The 20,830-nt window shown below is 41.5% G+C and overlaps 1 protein-coding gene across 1 annotated transcript in view; it reads left to right on the top strand.

The window, feature by feature from the left end:
* Window positions 1–20,830, top strand: part of PAPPA2 (pappalysin 2) — a 294,379-nt gene that overhangs the window by 187,148 nt on the left and 86,401 nt on the right. The window contains exon 14 of the mRNA XM_059144906.1: window positions 18,778–18,949. Coding sequence (XP_059000889.1) covers window positions 18,778–18,949 — 172 coding nt within the window. The remainder of the gene's footprint in view (window positions 1–18,777; window positions 18,950–20,830) is intronic.

Raw genomic sequence — 20,830 nt, 5'->3', positions numbered from 1 at the left:
CAAATTATAGCCAAATTTAGTGGCTTATCACAATTTCCATGAGAGAGGAGCTTGGATGCAACTCAGCTGGGTGCTTCTGGCTTAGAGTCTCTTATGAGGTTGCCATCAAGCTGTTGACCTAAGCTACCATAATGAAGGCTCAAGTGGAGCTGGAAATTTCACTTTCAAGCTCACCCATGTGGTGATTGGCAGGCCTCAGAAGACCTGCATCCAGGTTCACTCATACTGATACTAGCAATAGGCATGCTCACATAGACGGGGTTTGTACGGGGTTTGTTTCCTTACTGCATAGACTTCTCCATAAGCTGCCTGAGCATCCAATGATACAGCAGCTAAAGATCCAAAAGAGAAAAAGAACCAGAGAGGGTGAGTACATAGGAGACCACCCAAAAGTTATAAGAGACCATAAAAAAGTTACAGCCTTTTTATAACATAATGTTGGAAGTGACAATCCATTACCTTTGGCAAATTCTTTTCATTAGATTTGAGTCAATAAGTCCAGCCCAACTCAAGGGGAAGTGTTTGCACAAGGGCATGCATCCCTAGAGGCCATGTTAGAGGCCATCTACCACATACAATAATGATAGTTTGTTAATTGGGAACTCACTGTGTGCCAGGTGTTGTAAATGCTAGAAAGAGAAAAGCAATAAGGAATAGAGTCTGGATGTTGGACATTGTAACATGAGTTAATTTGTCTGCAACTCTTAAGTATCCTTATTGAGCAAACATCTTCAAGTATTAACACAGGATTGTGGGCTATTAAAATAACATTGTTTACTAGAATTATTGCCTTAGGTTTTCTCAAATGATCTTCTCTGCTTGCTCTACCTCTGGCCTCAAGCCATACAGACCTCTTTCAAGTCCCTGAAACATGTGTTCTTGATGAGTTTCATGTCTTTGCACATTATGTTCCTACTTTTTTGAATGCCTTCCAGCTCTTTTTTGCATCAACTCACATTTCACCATCAGGATTCACCTTCTTCTGTAAAATCTTGGCAGACTCCTTGCCTGTTTCCATAGGGCATTGTATCTAACCCACACGCTGCAGAAGCAACTATTGCATTGGGTGCTGTTTGTTTACTTATTGTTCCTTTCCACTAAGCTCTGAGCTCTCTCTAGTGGAAATTCCATGTGGTATCTTTCAGTACCTAGCAGAGGGCCTGGTACATAGTAGGTGTCAGAAAATGCGTTGAATGTTAGTAACAGACTTTATCTCTGAATGCTGGATGGAACAGAACTGAAAAAAAAAAAAAAAAAAAAAAAAACAGAAGTCGTAGCCTCTCTAGACCTGAGGGACAAGAATTCCCCTCACCATCACAGCTGTGAAGCTCTGACAAAGTTGATCAGTTGTGATCACTGCTGCTCGTTCACTTATTTTCATTTGGCACTGTGGGAAAAACAAGTTTTATATGCATGCATGCAAACCAGTAGAAATAGGATATGATTCTCCAGTTTACACAGAGTGTATCTGGAATTCACAAGCATTTCCAAACCACATGTGACTGACAGGAGCCATGCAAATTGGCTTCCCTTTTCAGCCAGCAAATCAGTACAATATAGTAAGTTTTGATACACAGGGAACCTAATAGATTTCATATATGTTCTTTGTGAACAGATTTTAAATCTCTTCCCCTGTGTACTCTCAAAAAATAGAAGGTTTTTTTTTTTTTTTAATCTTTATATCAATCCCAGTTGTAGATGTGGATAGATCATAATATGAAACCCTCAAATTCTGGGCATAGTGAGAGGGATTCCTGGCTGCCTCATTCTTACCCCTTATGACCTGAATTCCATTAATACTAAAATGGGCAATGGAGAGCTGGCAGATGCCTGGCAGTAGAGGATGTATTATCCATTCTGTATTTAACCATTAATGACCAATGGCCTGTCCCTCCTACAACTCTGCATCTTTAAACCAGCCCAACAGAATCTCAGCTGAAGGCCAATAAACCTGTCTAACTCTGCAGTGATATTTATGATCCTTACCTTGGACCTTTAGCTTTGATCTCTCTCTCTTGTTTCTTGTTCTCCTATGATGGCTACCAGTTTATGAACCTTTCGGCTTAGTCTACTGATTATGAACTATTAGCCTTGAAAACCAAGTTTAGTGTTATTGGTTCAGGCCACTGGTACTCAATTAGAGCTCAGTTCAGTCCTGCTCTCTGGCTCTAGCCATTTAGGGAAAGGTCCTACATAACCTGCCACAGCATCCCATGAGCTGGACGATCAGGCAGACCCCCAGCCATGCCAGGATTGTGTTGAGGGCTTTGGCTTGGAGAAGTGGAAACCACTTCTGTGATTGATGCAATGGAATTTGGAATGTGTCTAAGATACACTCCAGGCACTGATAGGTTACTTTGCCTAATAGAGTGGATTAGCTTCCAGATCATCAGGACTCTTATCTACTTTGGAAATTCACACAGTCAAGTCTAGAAGAATTTACTAATAGTGGCAAGAATTGGTGATGGGTGGGTGGTTTCTCCTACAACAGAATTTTGTTCTTCTAGTTACATGGGCATACTGTAATGGAAACATCTCTCCCCCTACTGGGTGACAGATTCATCAGATCTACCAGCATTGAATCTTCCGAGGATGAACATCATCTCCTCCTGGGCATTGGGCTGATTATAATGGTTAAAACTTCCGGCCACTCCTGTCTTTTCAACATTTACACTTTCTTACTGATGTTTCTACCCATCCTCTCTGTAACAGTTTGCACTGTCATCTCCCAAACAACTGGGCTTCCGTAACTTTTCTTTGGATTTCAGAGAGTTCTGCCTTTTAAAATTTGATGTTACAGAATTAGGTGCATAACTGCTTGTGACTCTTTTATCTTCATTAGGATCAAAACTTGTGCCAACCCTTTTACTCCATTAAATGCTTTTGGCCTTCGATTCTACCTTGTCTGGAATTTAAATTTCCATCCCTGCTTTCCTTCTGTTTATATTTATTTGGTAAATACTTGCCTTTCATTTATTTTTAACATTTGCTATTGTTGTTGCCAGTGAGCCCAAGGCATATTGCTATGTGGCACTGTTTATTCTGAAAGTTTATTTCATGGCCCTCAAGCTTCTAGTATCTTGAGGGCCCTGTAGTATTTTTACCTTTGGAACATTTATCTTCTCGGCTTCCATGGCCATTGCCAGTGGTTCTCCCTCACCCCACACTCTCTCCCACCCCACTGGATCAAGACCCTCATACTTCCTGACCTAAAGTCTCAGAGTCAGTAATGAAAGGGTGGTACTGATGAGGACTAAAGGATAAAAAACAGACCTGTGACCAGTTGGCCGGTCTCAAGAGAAGCCAGAGAATGAAGAAAGAATGACCCTTTCCTTCTCTTCTTTTAGCATGGCTTTATTCCTTATTTGCCTCCCCCCCCCCCCAGGAAAAAAAATGCATGCTTTGGCTTCCAATAATGTTTCTCAGTTCAACTCTCAATACATTTTGAAATCAGGAGGAAATCTTCACAGATTCCAGCTGTCAGTCTTGGTTTTTGATATTGATAAGAGTTTTCATATTTTTTTCTGTACTGTTGGAATTTAAGTGGGAAACAGGGGGAAATTACCTCATAGCATTTTTGTGAGATTAACTGAGAAGTGTGCATGTGGAGTACATAGCACATTCTAGCACCAGGCAGGAGCACCACCCATGGCAGATTTCACACCATTCCTCATCTTTCTTTTTCTCCATTCCTCTTTTTCCAAGGTGTGCCACTGATCAGTCTCTTGCTTCTCAGCTCTCCAGGCGCTCTCAGCATGTGCCTGTGTAATGCTAGAACAGGATTTTATTAATATTTATCATTTGCCGGCTGATGCAATGTTCAATTTTATCAGAAAGGGAGAGACACTGCAGGAGGAAGGGCTTCTCTTCCTGGCTTCGGTGTGCTTTCTTCCCTGTCACTGCTCTGACATACTCGGCAGCAGCGTAGAGAACAGCTTCCATTAAGTCGGCAGTCACTTGGGTTCTTAGGGTACGTATTTGCAGTTGGCTCTTCATCACCATTGACCAAAGGTAATGCTTGTTATTTATCCCACTGCATGTTATAAACCATTAGCATCCCATTTCCCATTGACAAGGAGCTCCATATTGTACTCAAGCCTGAAGGCACAGCAAAACTGATCCCCCAGATCTTACCTTTGTGACTCTATGTCCTGGTACCACTTGCAGTTCCATTCTATGCCGGTTGGGTTCCAGTGAGGATACAGTAATTAGAAAAGGGAAAAGGTAATAAAAATAACTAGAAACTACTTAGGGGAACTACGAAGGATTAACTACTTAAGGGTAAGGAGAGCCCTAATGAATAGAAGAATGGTGGATAAAGGGAGCAGTCATTACATTTGGAAGTGAGGGAAGAGTATCGAAAGAAGGAACAAATGTGGAGAAGGCTCCCCACCTAAGCCTGTGATTTGGTTTTCATCAGAGTGGGTTCGGAGATGGTACAGTGCATGGCACAGAAATTTTGCTGAGGTTTCACTGACGGGGACCAGCAAGCAGGAAACCACCCACTGGGGGGCTGATCAAGGCTCATGAGGAAGCTGCCTGCTCAGGCACTGTTGGAACTTCTGGAAAGCTGCCATTGGGGTGCTGCTGACACTTTTTGGGAGGTCATCCACTAGTCACTGGTGAAACTTTCTAGGAAGGCAATCCCTGGCACACCTTTGAGACTTGCTCCAGCTAGAGTGCTGGTAGAACTTGCTGAGATGTGCAGGGTGGCCCTGAAAGTCCTTATGGGGTAAACACCACTGGCCTGAAGCCCTGTCAGACGTCAAGAGCTGCAGAGGACAGGAGAGAATAACACATGGGAATCAAGAAGAGATGCCCCTTCTTCCTGGAAGTCTCTCCAGTTACGTTTACTATGAACACATGACATCACTTTAACTGGACAAAAAGCAATATTTACATGGGGCATCTCTAGGATGGCAAGGTGACAGGAAAGATCTTGTCAAAGAACCCAGAAGAAATCCCTTTTTGCTCTTTGCCTTTTATGCTCCAGCTAGATTTCCTTTAAGGTCCTGGCTTTAATCCTCAGACCACTTTTCAGTATAACTTCTAAGTAGATTTGACCTAACTAGAAATGCATATTTTCTTTTTTTAATATTTTGAACTTATTTTAAGTCCAAGGCAAACATGAAGTATAAATACCTCATTAACTTATTCAGTATAAATACGCATTCTGATTGAGATGGAAAACAAGTAATAGATATTCATAAATATAAAATTGTAGTAGGTTCTGAGGTTTGCCTTAAACTATAGCTTATCAACGCCAAGTATTCCAATCTACCATTGAATGGGATATTAATCATTTCAAATGAATATCCATGTAGAAACCTAAGTTCTTTCTTCTCTCTCTTGTTCTCACTCTGTCTTATAGTCAGGCTTTGATCCTCTTTCTCACTGTGGATAACGAAGAGTAGATTCATGTAACAGTTTAGGTCTAATACAATGGATATGTGTGTGAGAGTGTGAGTGTACACATCGTGTATGTGTTGCTGTATTTTACTTCAAGTAGAAGAAAGCTTCTGAAAAGTTTAATGTAAATGGATTTATAAAACCAGTTATTCTATATGGGGTGTGTGCATGTGTGTGTATGTGCATGTATATCTGTGTATAGAAAGTGATGGGCTACTCATTATTCAAAAATATTTATTAAGTGCCTACAGTGTGCCAAGAATCATTTTTCAGTTAGGGAAACTGAGACTCAGGGTATACCAATTCACCTTATTTGAGATTAGCAAAACTAAGACTAGAATCCAAGAAATTTGTTTTTAGTAAGGGAACTTTCTATTATAAGACTAGAAACTGTTTCAGAAATATATCCATGTCTACTACCATCCAAGAAACCCTGCTGCCCTCCCTCAAATTATATTTGGGGGAAAAAAAAAGCATGAAGGAAGAACGGTGATTCTAAGAGAAAGGTCTTCTCCTAGACATTCCCTGGTCTTGGTAGGTGGATTATCTAAGCAGCTCTTTTACTGGAGAATGTCCCCTCAACTCTCCATTATCTAGTTATACCATATCCGTTTTAGCAATGATCCATATCCATCCGTATTCTATCCCTAGTCCATTTTTTCTTATCCCAAGTCTGAGCCACCTTTAGAGCTACCTTCTCCATGGCTCAACTAGAATTATTATTATTATTAATTATATATTATTTGTATATTATATATTATAATATATAGGATACTATATATAATATATATATAAGATACAATAATTATATATAATATGTATAATTATATATAATATATAGGATACAGTATATAATATATAGGATACAATAATTCGATTATAATACATAATATATTATATATTATATACAATACATAATATAAATATATATTGTTTATATTATATATTTATTTATATAAATAATAGATACTAATTATATATATTATATATAATATTATATAATATATTAAAGTGAAATTTAGTCAGTAATATCTGTTTCCTGGAAAATCATAAAATCATATAAAAATCTAAAAATTAAAAAAGTGACTTGTTTAGAAAATCTGTATTCTGATTCTATTCATGATGCTGGGTAAATGAGAGTTCATCATTTTAGCGATTTTTGTGTAGTAAAATGTGGCTATGTGTGCATGTGTGTATATGTGTTCCCTTTATGCAAGACAATCTTTTAGAAAAAGTTAATGTGTAATGAATTATATAACAACATTTTAAAATTATTTAGCTTTTTAAATGATTGTGCCATTCAAAAGGGTATTATTTTTTAAGTAAAAAAAATATTTTTGTGAAGAGCAGAGTCATCGCCAGATTTTCTCCTCTTTCTTTTTCTTTTTCTGCATCGATCTGCATTTTTATCTTTACTTAAAGCAAACCAAGCATGAACAAATAAAGTCTGAATCAAGAAAACAGAATGAACACACACACTGTGCTCTTGAATGATTCTATATGCAAAGCAACAACTCTTTGAATTTACCTTTTGCATTGAAAACCTTTACTACTAGACTGCTATAGTGGATATCCATTGGAGTTCAGCTTCTGACTCTCATATACTTAACATAAAAATGTATATGTACATGATTAACATACTTGCCATCTTTTGTGGACCATGCTTGTGTAAAGACGAGAATTAGGTCATTTTAAAACTGAGTAATCAAAGAATAATGTGTATCTGGTTTGGTTGGGAATGCCTCAGGATGCAGTGGCACTGGCAAATTTATGGACATGTGTACTAGCTTAGTCAACTCTGTTGTCTCCGGGCACCTCTATCCTTCAGATTGTGTTTCCTGAAGCAGGGACTGCAAAACTAAATAATCCAGGGAGAAAATATCATGGCTATCACCAAATAACTCAGAGTTTCCCATCCGCAAATTATAAACTTCGGTAAGATGCCGGGCTAATACTGTATCTCAAGCCGACTTACCCTAGCTGCCTTGTCTCTTTCGACCCACCCCTTTCAATGGCACACCTGTGCTGTGACAGAAACATCTCTTTAGCCGTAGAAAGTTCCTCTCAAAAAGGTGGATCTGTTGACCAAGAAGTTAGAGCTTGCATCAGTGAGCCAAGTTCAGAAGACTTTTGGGTCACCCTCCATTGTCCTTGGAGAATTCACTATAGACATGGGATTTGTGTTGGGGGTGGAGGGATGCATTAGAAAGGAGAGCTTTTCCATAGAACTCCTCTTTTATGACTTTAAAATCCCCAGGGAATTTCAGGGAGCAAGTGGTCATGTTTTCTGTTTGGGAGATGGTGGGACCCAGGTGTCAAAATATTTTCTTCTTGGTTATACTGTAGATTAGGGGTAGAGCTGGGGCTAGATTATAAGGCCTCCAAACCCTAGTCCAGGGGCATGTAGCCAGAGCACAGCTCAGCGCCTTGGCATTCCACCCCCACTGTAATCAGTTTGTGAGTCTGCTCTTCGTAATAGGATCGTTCCATCTCTAGTAGCCGTCATTTTGCTTCATGCTTCATTATTCCCTGGAACCCTCATTGCTGCTGTTTTACCAATTCCTATTGTGCTTCGATTATTTGGACCTAAGATTTGAAATGCCAACCCTTTCCCTTCCTTGTCTGCCTGGATTGGGCCCCTACACCATGCCAGGCCTCTCCTTCCCCTGCTCATTTCTTTGCACAGCACTCAGTTCACCTTCCTTTTGATAGCCTCACAAAGTGAAGAACTCCTTCTTTTCTTTTTCTAAGGACTATAGGTTAAAACATTTGTTTGGCTCCTCTTCTTTTGTTTTTAGCAGAGGGTTTGGTTTTAATACTCCAGGATAATGGGAAGTGTTCTCTCTTTGCTGGAAAAGGCACTATAGAAATGAAATATGTATTGCACTTCTCTACTCATTTGATTATCTTCTTCCCCAAAGCAGTTTAGCAAATTAACATCAAATCTGTTTTTGTTTCTTAATCAAAGGAAGAATTATAACTGCTCAATTGTTCCCTAGGTTCCTTGCCTAACTTCCTTTTCCCAGAATGATTTGTCCATAAAACAAGAGGGAAGGAGGAGAGTCGTTGGAGAGGATTCTTGATTCTTCTGACCAATGACAGACTTGGTGAACAACAGGTCTGCTTTGGGAGGCACCGTAAGCTGTTTGAGTCTGTTCCACTATTTGTTCTTGAGGGGCTATAGAGGAAAAATGAAAAGGTCACAGACTTGGTCTCATTGAGGGTTTATTGGTGCATGACTAGACTAGTCTAGAAATAGCTTTTATTAAAATACTACCTTGTCTGAGATGATTCTTAGTGGGAGGTGTTCTGAGAACTGATTAGGTGGCTGCTTTTGGTCCAAAGTTAGAAATAGGAACAAACAAATTATGAACATTGGGAGTTGGAATCTTCCTCTAAGGAATAGGCTGGTTTCAAAACAATAACTGAAATAACGGCTTCTCGGTGTCTTATCATGGTGTCTGAAATTCCATCATTAGGAATGATTTTCTTCAAGTCTTGGTGATCCCCAAGGGTCTCTGAAACAGTAAATAACTACTAGAAGTTGAAATATCCTAAGTTGTTATCAATACTTTATAGCACAACTATTCTCTTAGGGACCTTGGCAATTCAAAAATAGACCAGGGCCCAGCTGAAATGCAACCTAGTTTAGGCATCTGGAAGTTTTGGGGAGTCCCAAAAACAGAAAAAGTGGTACTGAAAAGAGAGATGAGTTTAAAATGTCACCTGCTTCTTAATTTTGTTCAGGGCTGGCCATGTCTTTATGTTCTGTATTCATAGCAGCTGGTGGAGAGACCACAGAAAATAAAAACAAACCAGTATTTCCAGGATTCTGTCATTTTGCCAGCCTGCCAAGTAGACAGACACTGTTGATGGATTTGACCGTAAGTTCTGGCTGGAATGCCTCTCAGGCCCTGTCTGGTTCTATGTGGCCATAATGTGGAGGAAGTTTGGGGATTGGAGTGGCAGGAAGCCCAATGTCCAGACCCCTGTCTCCTGTTGTTGGCTACATCGTCAGTCTCACCACATTACTTCAGGACAGTCCCTTCCCTCCCTTCTTTGGGCCTTCATTTCACCATAAGCAGATGAGCCATGGACATTGCAAGGGTTGGGAGAGCTGGAGGGAACAAAAGAACAGAAGGGGGGAATATTCCAAATCTGATGTCAACCAAGGACTGACAAATCCCCAGATTATGATATGATGGGAACAATGTGAAGCTTCTGTTGGGGAGTCCAGAAACTTCATGGGGAAAGGAAGCCAAAGGGGAGAGGGAGATTCCCAGAGCAGTCCAACACATGGTGTTTTATGTGCTACTTCTGCAATATTGTGATATTTGGTCTTAGTCTGCGGCTCATGGCTCACAGATCCCAAACCCTTGGAATTTCCTAAGTGTTGATAGTGATAAAGGTGTCTTTTGTTATGTGAATGAGGTGACTTTTGGAAAGTACTTAAGGACTGGACTAGTTGTCAGTAGAGCCAAACACATGATTGGAAGGTTGGAACTTTGAGTCCTACCTGCTAACCAGGGAACAGGGAGGGGCTGAAGGTTGAATCAGTCAGTCAAGCCCATGTATTGAAGCCTCCTTAAAAACCCTAAAGGCTGCATTCGAGAGTTTCTGGGTTGGTGAGCACACGGCGATTGGGGAGGGTAGCATGCCTGGAGAGGGCAAGGAAGCTCCGTGTTCATTTTGCCGTACCTCGCCCTGGGCATCTCTTCCACCCAGCTGTTTCAGAGATTTATTTATTTATTTATTTATTTATTTTTTAAAAATTTTATTTATTTATTTGACAGACGGAGATCACAGAGAAGCAGGCAGAGAGAGAGGAGGAAGCAGGCTCCCCGCTGAGCAGAGAGCCCGATGCGGGGCTCGATCCCAGGACCCTGGGATCATGACCTGAGCCGAAGGCAGAGGCTTTAACCCACTGAGCCACCCAGGCGCCCCCAGAGATTTATTTATTATCTTGTAATCAACTGGCAACCAGCAAGTAAAATGTTTCTCTGAGTTCTCTGAGCAGCTCTAGCAAATTAATCAAACCCAAGGAAGAGGTACTGAGAACCTCTGATTTATAGCCAGTCAGTCAGAAGTATAGGTAGCCACTTGGGTTTATGGCTGGTGCCTGAGTTGGGGACAGGGACCGTCTGGTAGCAGGGCTCTCTTTAACCTGCGGAACCCGACACTCTCTCTGGACAGTAGTGTCCGGATTGAGTTAAATGCTCAGACACTTTGCTGGTGCCCCAGAATTTCTTGGTTGTAGGTGTGGAAACCTGCACCCCCCCTCACATGGATACTGGAACTGGTTTTAGAACACCTATTTAACTTCTGTGTGTGAATCTGAGACTCATTCAAGGTGCTAGCTTGCAAATCATCAAGACCCGAGTTTACATAGCTTCCACAGAGCCACAGAGAAGTCATGCTACTCCTTCCTCCTGCCCTGTAGGAGCTGTTCGAGGAATGACACAGATGGAAGCTCCTGCCCACTAAACTTCATTCACAGAACTGGACTGTTCCCTCACTTAGCTACATGCACTTCATGATTCCTCAGGCCAGGCCTGTGAATGTGGCTGGGGAGGTGTCACTCCCAGATGAACAGATGAACTAGGTATCCAGGGATGAACAGTACGTAGGGCAAGAATCAGCAGTACAATCCCTTGGGGGCTCCTGTGTTCACTCCTTATTAGGAAGTGTCCCACATGGAGATGGTTACTGCTTTTGCAAACTGGAAAAAATATTTATATGTATATATTTTATGTTTTTATAATTTACACACACACGCGTGCGCGCATGCATGCACACAGATTATTTCCTTTTTTTTAAGAGTTTTTTTTTAAATTTTTAAATAATCTCTACACCCAACATGGGACTCAAGCTCACAACTCTGAGACCAAGAGACCAAGAGTTGCGTGCTTCTCTGACTGAGGCAGGCAGACGCCCCTGTTGTTTTTTCTGCTGGGTGATTCTGCTTCCCTGATGCAATGCTAGGAAGCATATCCTCTGCCAAGTAGCCAGCAATTGTTTTGACTCTTACTTTGGTATTTCGCATATTTTATCATCTACATGAAACTCATGGGTTCTGAACCTTGGTGAGGCAGGGCTTTGAAAGGGAGCACTTTGGGCTATGTGATGTGATGCAAATCTGTTTCTTTTTAGAAGGACATGGGGCATTTGGATGGGACTTCTAGTGTTACAGCCAGGCGTGGTAAAAACTGTGCCCAGAATTAGAAATGAGTGAAGCAAATTACCCCGTACTGGGGCCCCCAGAGTCCAGTCCCGAACTTACAAATAGGTCACATTCTAGGAAGAGATGGACCTCTCCCAAGGGTCAGGGAAGGAGCAGACCTCAATAGAGAAGCAGGGGAACCTCCACATTCTCAACATGCAGAAATGGAAGAAGTCTGCTTCGTGCAATAATTCATCATTTCTCTGTCATGAGGGAAGAAACAGAAGTATTACTGAGATTCCTCTGTTTCTCTCAGATGAGAATCTTCAGAGGAAAAGAGCTTGAATTACTTTTCCCTTCCTGATTGGTATGATGCTTCAGTAAAACCCCTCAAAGTACCAGCGTTGTTGAGCTGATGGAAATATACTTGACATTTAATCCGGTTCCTGTCCTACAAAGCAAAGATGGTGCCAGAGTGAGGAGGAGGTAGGAAGGGGAGCCAGAGTAGAGACCGTATCTTTTTGTATTGGTTTGGAGAGACAGCAAAGCTCTCTAAGGATGGATGCTATTATTATTATTTGGTTTTGTCATTGGCGGTGGCAAGATTAATGAGAACTCCGTTTCTTCCAGTCCACTCTACATTCTGTACATTCTACTTCCACCTGTTGCCAAATCCAGAGCATATTCCTTCTTAGCCCACACCCTCTTATTTCAATAAGAATCAATAAAACACAGTAGGGGAATGGCCAGAAATCTGATCCTCTTTACTATTTAACCTTAAAAGAGCTGTTTCTGCAGAAACTGCTGGGATTGCTATTTGGTCAATGGTGGCACTTCTTGGATAAATGAATTCCAATATTTTGTTTAACTAAGCAACTGAAAAGTTGGGACATTAAGCAAAAACTTGCAATGGGCAAGAAAGACTGTGAGAGACTCTTTTTTGGGTTCTCCACCACATCCTGCTGTCCACTCATGGGTATCCTATATGCCCACCTCAATACCACCATCACCTCATCTGGGAAATTAAATATCATGTTAGAACTGGAAGAGACATTTAAGAGAACCTAGTTCAAACCCATCATTTTACAAATTTGCAGACAGAAGGCCAGAATAGTTAAGAGACTTGCCCAAGGTCATAGATGTAAGCAGGGACAAGCCAAGACCAGAACCCAGGTCACATTGGCCTTGATCTTCTAGTTTTTATATTACACCATGCCGTTTGCCAAAATGTTTGATACAAATACCAGACAATTTCTACTAAACTAACCTAGATTCCAGATATCAAGTTGTGGTCAGCTTTTTCTGGCTGCCTACGGGAGGGTGGGGTGTTGATTTGAGAAAAGTCCATGAGCTGATGTCATTCTGATTTTGAGTTTGAGCCAAAGCCTAATTAAACGTTTCTTGGTTACCATGTTGTAGTCTTAGTGTTCTGGAATATCCCATCATTTCTTTTGGGCTCATTTCCCCACCTCTAAAATGAGGAATTTGGGTTGAATTATCTTTAAGGTCCATTTTACTTTTAAAAGCTGTGGTTCCTCTAAGATCATTGTTAAATGTCACCTTCACTCCTCCCCCCTTCCAGAATTATTCATGTTCAATAAAATGTGGTCTTTAGCATATAATCTTCCATTAGCCCTCACATGGGAAAAGTAGGGTTTCACTATGGATTCTTTTTTTTTTTTTTTTTAAGATTTTATGTATTTGTTTATTTATTTATTTAGCACGCATGAGCAGAGAGGAGGGGTAGAAGGAGAGGGAGGCAGAATCTCAAGCAGACTGCATGTTGAGCATGGATCCCAACTCAGGACTCAGCACAGGGGTTAGCATGGGGCTCTATCTCATGACCTTAAAATCATGACCTGAGCCAAAATCAAGGGTTGGATGCTCAACTCACTGAACCACCCAGGTAACCTTTCACTGTGAGTTCTGTTTGCATCTTGAATAGTGCTGTAGTCTCCTAAAATCCCTTTGGATGGCTCCAAACCCCAGGGGATCCTTGGACCCAAAGCTATGGGGAAGCTGTGGGCAGAACAGCCAGGACTTCACCCATTCATCAGGAACTACCCAGCTTCCCCAATGTGGATCTTGGCTGGGAACTAGACCAAATTCTTTCTAGTGGCCTCAAGAAATGGAAAACGAAAAAGGGATGCCCTGGGAGATAACTCATGACAAGTGGGTCTGTCTGTCCCCTCTGCAGAGAGTGATGTCTACTTTCTGGGGTCAGCCTTACCCTGCTCTTCAGCAACCCCCATAAGGCAGGGAACTCTGTCTTCAAATATGGATCTGGACTCCTTTCACTTTAGATTCTCTAAATTTGTTAATCATAATTTAAGAGACCCACACACATAATGTGTGTCTTTAGTTCTCAGTGGTGGGGAGGAAATGGTGATTTTGTTGAAGTGTTGGAAGTACCACCTTACCTGTGTTCTGTTTGTAAAGTATCAGAGGTTACTTTCCAAGATATCTTTTTTGCCTTTCCAAATTCTGGTCATTCACTGAGGTCAAATCATACCCAGTGTTAAAACTGTCTCTGAAACAGCCTTGGGTTTATAATCAGTAACACATGATTTCATTATTCTCTCTGCAGCTCTGGTGAAATCTTCTTCAGAATAGGAAAAATGTTGCATACTTTTGATCTCTCTAATGCCTTCTACATCATAATATGACTTAATACATTGATAATATGATTTAATATGACTTAATACATTGACATGTGATAATCAAGCAGTGGGACCAGGTTCTCCTGGAATCAGCCTTATTATTTTATAGTCTTGGTCTATGGAATTTATTGACCTATATTTCAGGTTACACATACCAGACCTTGATGGTGCTGGGTTTCACTTGTAGTGAGCACCAAATACTTTGAAACCTGTAAAGTCACAGATGCTGAAATTTCACCGCAAGCCATCAGAATCAAAATCTCCAGGGAGCAAGGCCTGAGTATCTGTACTTTTTTAAAGCTGCTTAAGTGAGTCTAGTGTACAACTGTGATCGAGAAATTCTGCCTCATGGAGACCACTCTCTTACGGAACTGTGCTGACAGAGGTTTCCCAAGTACAGGTGTCACTCACAGACCAACCAACAAAAGGAAACACAAACATCATTATGGGAGGATGGTATTAGGGTTGTGCCTGGGTACCCATGAGCAGGTTACATATGAGAGGAGGATAGCCTGGGGTTAATATAACATTTGGTACAGGGATTCCTCATTGAAAACATTTTTTTTTAAAACCCTCCAACATAATGACCTTGGGGAGTGATGACCAGAAGAGAGAGTAAAGGCTTATCAGAGAAGTGGAGAGACAATGAAGGGAGCTAGAATTATGGGTAAGTGGCCATCTACAGAGTGATTTTTAAGGGCCTATTGACTTAAAATTCCATCCTGAAAAACTCATTCCTTTGGTTTAAAATTTTGTCTCTTGTTACTCTTCAAAAGCCTGTGAATGGCATCTGACTGGATTCATCATATCCTTACCTGAGAATACACTGCGATGGGATAGGGAGAAATATCCAGAAAAAAAGTGGGTGGAAGGCTGAGGAGCTGTTGCCAAGTGAGGAAACACAATAAGCAGGGCATCTTGCAGACAGTGGCAGCTGGACAAATATTGACAGTTTGATTGGCTATCATTTCAAAGAAAACCGCCTGAAACGAAGACAGACTATTAAATGTTCTGTATTTCCCCCTAACTGCCCTGTTGAGGTGAGGAGCTTCTTGGCTCTCCCTGGCCCATACTGCTAGCTCCTGAACTGAGAAGAAAGCAAAGGGAGAGCAGCCTCATCTCCCTGGGGAGGTGGCCTCGTGGTCTAGGCTGGCCTGAGAGTGAGGGCTCTGAGCTCCAGCCTGAGGATTTTCCTCTGACTCGCTGTGTGGCCTCCAGCCAGTCTCCAAGCAGCTTTGGTTTCCTTGTATGTCAAACCAAGATAAATACCTAACTTCCCACCTCTCTGGGGCATTGTAAGACCTTGTGGCTGCCATTTTCATTACCATTTGTCTAAGAATAGAGCTTGTAGAGAAGTTTTCAGACTCATTGTTCATACTATTAGCATTCTCGATCTGCTAGATCTGCTACGGGAGCTTGCAGAGCAGAGCTCTGGGTAGAAAGAAGAATGTTTGGGGAGGGCAGGAAAATGGTGGACACAACAGCCCTCCAAAAAGCGGTGTTTGTAGTGGAAGAGAAACACAAAAGGGGGGCTGGGGTGCAGGAGAGAGATTTCTATAATTGGTACCAGATGCCATCAGAAGCTAATAACCTGACAAACACTGTCTTCATAAAACAAATACCTTAAAAAAAGAAGCAAATGGAAATGTAAGCTAGTCAAAGAATTTGCAGCAGCTGCCCTAAAACCATTTCTCACTTCATAAACAGGTCTGGGTTTGGTGGCTTTTTTTTTTTTTTTTTTTTTTTTTGCCTTGGTCTTCTTTCACGCCACATCCCTCCTCTAACAAACTCCCCTGTCTCACTCTTCCTCCTCTGCCGCCAATGTCGGAAGGGCTTCTTACACCGGTTGTCATAGCAACAGCAGTTAATGGAACCCCATCTTGATGGAGGGAGGCTCCTGTAGAGTGTTTGTTCTGTGTCTTATCTCAGCATGTATTTGTCTTCAATGATGACATGGATTAATTAATTGGATGGAGTCACCGGAAAACAGTGCGTGCTATTTCACATTAATTTCTTGGCAACAAGCTGACACGAATGAGAACTTGTTAATGACTCTGTCTTCTAGTACTGTCTGCATACCACGCTGAAGAAATATGACTTTTTGTGGACATGAAGGAATGCAGCATCTCGGAAACTTGGAGATCTTTAGGCATCACTAATGAGGTGTACTGATTTCATCCCATGAAGGATGGTCTGGTTTCGGGCCCCTTATCCAGACAGGCTCGTAAAGACTCAGGACAAAGATTCATTTCCTATATTTCATACCCATTTATCAACATTGGATTTGGGGAGTTTGAATTAACAATTAATATTTGAGTTTGAATTAACAATTAATAACCCCTACTCCCATATATTCCTCCCTCCACCAGTCTTCATAGAGTGAATTGGAAGCATTCCATACCATTGAAGGGAATAATCAGAAGTCAAAAGAGTAAAAAAAGCTTTTTTCAAACTACTCAACTCCAATACCTCTATCCTATAGCTGGTAAGCATAGAATGAGAATGTCCACTGACGTATGACTTAAATGACTTAAATCTTATGGGTGCAAGATAAGAAGCAGCAACTTTAGCATATTCCGATCAAATCCATCCTTTTTAGATGAGTACTTTTAAAATCATATCAATTATGTCAAGGTGATATGTGCATATTCAATGACATTTTATTTTTCACTTTCTTATATTGTTGCCCAGCTTTTTAATAAAGTTTTTGACCGCTAACACAATTCTAGGACAAATAGGGCAAATTATGATGATGAGGCTCACAGTAGCCATTTTGGCTAATATTTACCACCACTGGCTACAGCATCATGAGCAAGTAAATATATAAGAAAATATCTCATTGGTTTCCCCCACAAGATTATGATGGGGCATGATACTTATCATACCCCCAGTACTGAAACCAATACCTTGCCAACAATAAGTGCTCAGTAGATGTTCATGAGTGAATGAATGAGTAGGGCAAGGTGGTTGAATTACTTTTGGATGATAATTTTTTTTGTTTCAGATTCCCATCTGTCGCTTTAGAATGAACAAATTACCCATCTTAATACCTGTTGACTTACTTTGCTATATGAGCAAATTTAATTCAGACTTTTCTTGTGTTTACTACAGCAAGGTTTATGGTGAATGTAAAAGTGGGCAAGAGTCTGTAATTGTCTTCAAGAGCTTCATAATGTAGTTTGGAGTTTCAGCACTTTGGACATACTCAGATACTAATCGCCTTGTAGATCAAAGGATGAATAAATGAAAGAGCAAACAGATGCACACATGACTATAATACAGGATAGAACAACAGAAGCGTTAGAAGGAAATTGTTTTTAAAAATTTCCCTGGGAGGTTCCAAGGAGGAAGATATCTGGAGGGGCTTCTTGGAGAAGAAAGGCGTTTTAGAAATAGCAACAAATTGAACATAGGTATAGAAATGGGAAACCAAAAAGTATGGATGGTAAACAGAAAACAAGCCCCTGAGGGTGGGACTTTGGCCATTTGCAGTGGAGCAGTAGAGGGAATTAGCCCAGAATAATAATAACCCTGTGGGATATGTACCATTATTATCCTCTTCTTATGGGGGAAGGAGCTGAAACATTGGGGAATGAATAATTCAGCCATAGCAGGCAGGTAGTAAATGGTGGATCCAGGATTCCAAGTCAGACAGCATGTGGTCAGTGCCCTAATTTTTCATCTCTATGGTTCTGCCTTGGGAAGAGGGTAATGTTTTTTGTTTTTTGTTTTTTGTTTTTTATTTTTTATTTTTTTTTTTTGCTCTACTGCATCTTTGTTGCTGTTGTGGTCTAGACCTGAACCTGGAGAGTTTAACTCTCTCCCACTTTGGCTGATGGACCCTAGAGGTCCAGGCAGTGGTCCTCCTCTGCTGGGATGATGTCCTGGAAGCACCTAGCACAACGTCAGGCATGTGGCAGGGATTTAGTATGTGTGAGTTTCCTCTTCCAGTCATGGGGTCAATTTCTGATTAACCCAGGCTGATTTTCATTGGTTGGGAGTGCCATCGCTCCAGTTGTCAAAAATATCTCCATAGCAACCAGTAAATAAATGTTACCTTTTCTGCCATCTCAGATACCCAAACCCTTCACCCAGGGCCCTCTGGGATCAAACAACTAGAAGTTCAGTGCCTGACACAACGAGGGGCCCCAAGGATTGACTCCTGACCTGGGTCTACTCTGATTGTTTGGGACCCAAAAATACTGATCGTTAAACATTTTGAGGATTGCTCTCTGATCCAGCCATTTCTGATGCCATCCAGAGCTCTTGGAACACATTCCTCACCTTTTCCTGTCACCATTTTGTCCTCCTAAAAAAGTAATGGAAAGTCAGTTAGTCATTCACTTTTTGTTAGCTGATATTGTTCTAATTTATTTCATGTCGCACAGTTCCAGGTCCTATAGAAGGAGGTGATGAGCTCAATGTAGGTTTTGGAGAAGAATCATTCTCTTTGGCTTAGAGGCACTTTCCAGAGGAAGTTGCCAAGTCTTTGCTGCTGCCTACTTGTCTGGAGTCAGTCTAAGATGTTTTTGTTTTTGTCGTCCCCAGCTGTGTCCATCGGCCCTGTGGGGAGCAGGGCAGCTGTGCACCATTGCTGCTTGATCATACGGAGATGGTGAACTGTACCTCTGGTGGCCCAGGTCACATGAAGTGTGCAATTACCTGTCAAAGGGGGTTTGCCCTTCAGGGCAGCAGTGGGAAATACCTCAGGCCGGTGCAGGTGAGTTGGAAACCTGTGGTCGTCAAGACCAAGCTCCTGGGGAGGGAAGGTACTTATGCTCTTCTCCCTCGCTGAGTGGGGAAAGGGCAGATTTTTAAATCACTTGGAAGGAAAGATGGGGCCTCTAGCAAGCAAGGAGAGCATAGATTCACAGAAAGGCAAGGTGCAGTTTCCATTAACCAGGCTGTCAGTTTCTCTTCTACAGACAAGGCTGTCAGTTTCTCTTCTGCAGACAGCAGGTAGGGACGCTTATCCCATTCTCCTTCTCCTTTCCCTGTCAGAAGGGACACTCCCGCTTTTGCCTTTAAGATGCGTACTCCACAGTTTAGACTTGCCCACCATTTGTAAGCAAGATAGGTTGTAATCAGCTTGTGTGTGGCTCACGGTTTGACCCCCAGCCCTCCTTCTAAGAAGGCTGGAGAAAGAGTCTGATTAGAGTAACAAACTTCTGCTGAGGTGGGGATTATAACATGACTCTAGCTGTGGCCTAATTTTCTGCATTTCTCCAAATTACCATAGCACCATTTCCAGCATTTGGAGGTAGTAGAATATCTTGGTTAAGAGTGTGGCTCAGGTGACAAACACAGAAAGAAATTTTGGCTCCATTGTCTATTAGTTGTATAATTCTAGGTAAAAACAAAGAAGAGAACTAATCTCTTTAAGTGTTCTTCCATATTTGTGAAATAATGAGGACAGACGTATTTATGTCATTGAGTCACAATGATGACTGTTGGGAAATAACTGGAAAGTTTCCAGCTAAATGACAGACATGTAGCTCTCTGTTCAGCTGCCATTACTATGAGCGTGATAATGTATTCTCAACTAAGAATTCTGTTTTCCATCTTTCCTTTGGAGAGCTTTCAATACTCCACAGAAGAACTTTAAACTTGAAATCAGCCATTTGAAAACATGACCATCATATGAGACAGAGAAAGGATACATTAGGGAAAACGTAATGGTGCTTCAGGAAAGAACAAGAAAGACGTGGTATGGTGAGGAAAGAATGGGTGCATCACTGATAGGCCAGTATTAGTGGTGCAGAAGATTGGAATCATTTGCATTTTGTACCAGTTGAAGACTTAGCAGGTGGTAGATCCTTAGACAAATTTCATTTGCTTGGAGATGGTCTGAACTCGAATGTACACTTGTTGGTTTCAGGTGGTTTAGGTTCTGCACAGAGATAAACACTTTTGATAGTCCTGGAGACACCAACTCATTAGTCTATGGTGCTTTGGTCAGAAAGGCAGCGTTCTTGTCCCCTGTTCTTCACCAAGCTTAACTCGCGCTACAGAAGAGAAAGAAAGAATGACCAAAAAAAAAATAAAAAATAGGGACTGAATACATTTGTGTGACAGGTAAGGAGAGGGAGAGAAGAAAAGGGAGTGTTTGCAATGCGTTACAATTAGGAGCACGGTTAAGACAAGATGGGTAACACTTAATGGAGCCAGGAGAAAAGCCAGGCAATATATGCCAAGTTTGAGACAGATTCTGTAAGCGATCACTGTGGTTTGAGCCAGGCTTGCACGCTGTGGTAAGCGTGGGGGCAGTCTGGGTAGGGAAGAGGAAGGTGGGAGCTCACTGTCTCCCAGCCATATGGTGGAGTCAGCCAACACGCCCTCCAGCTGACTTTGCTCTTGTCACCTGAGGCCAGCGGGTGCTTGGTGTATAATTTCCCTAAGGAAATTATACAATCCCAGCTCGTGATCACAAGACAGTGGGGATATTTGCTTTTTGTTGACATAAGAACTGAAACTAAACAGAAAAATGTGTCTGGCTTTGACTTGGGTCCTTCTGGCAGGCAATAGGGAAACACTGGGAAGAGGGAGGAGCAGCTGGCCAGGAGTGGGTGTCGGGGGTGACAGGTGCTTTCACCAGTCATTT

Source organism: Mustela lutreola, chromosome 14 (assembly GCF_030435805.1).
Source record: "Mustela lutreola isolate mMusLut2 chromosome 14, mMusLut2.pri, whole genome shotgun sequence".
Classification (NCBI taxonomy): Eukaryota; Metazoa; Chordata; class Mammalia; order Carnivora; family Mustelidae; genus Mustela; species Mustela lutreola.
This window is presented reverse-complemented; position numbering and strand designations above follow the sequence as displayed.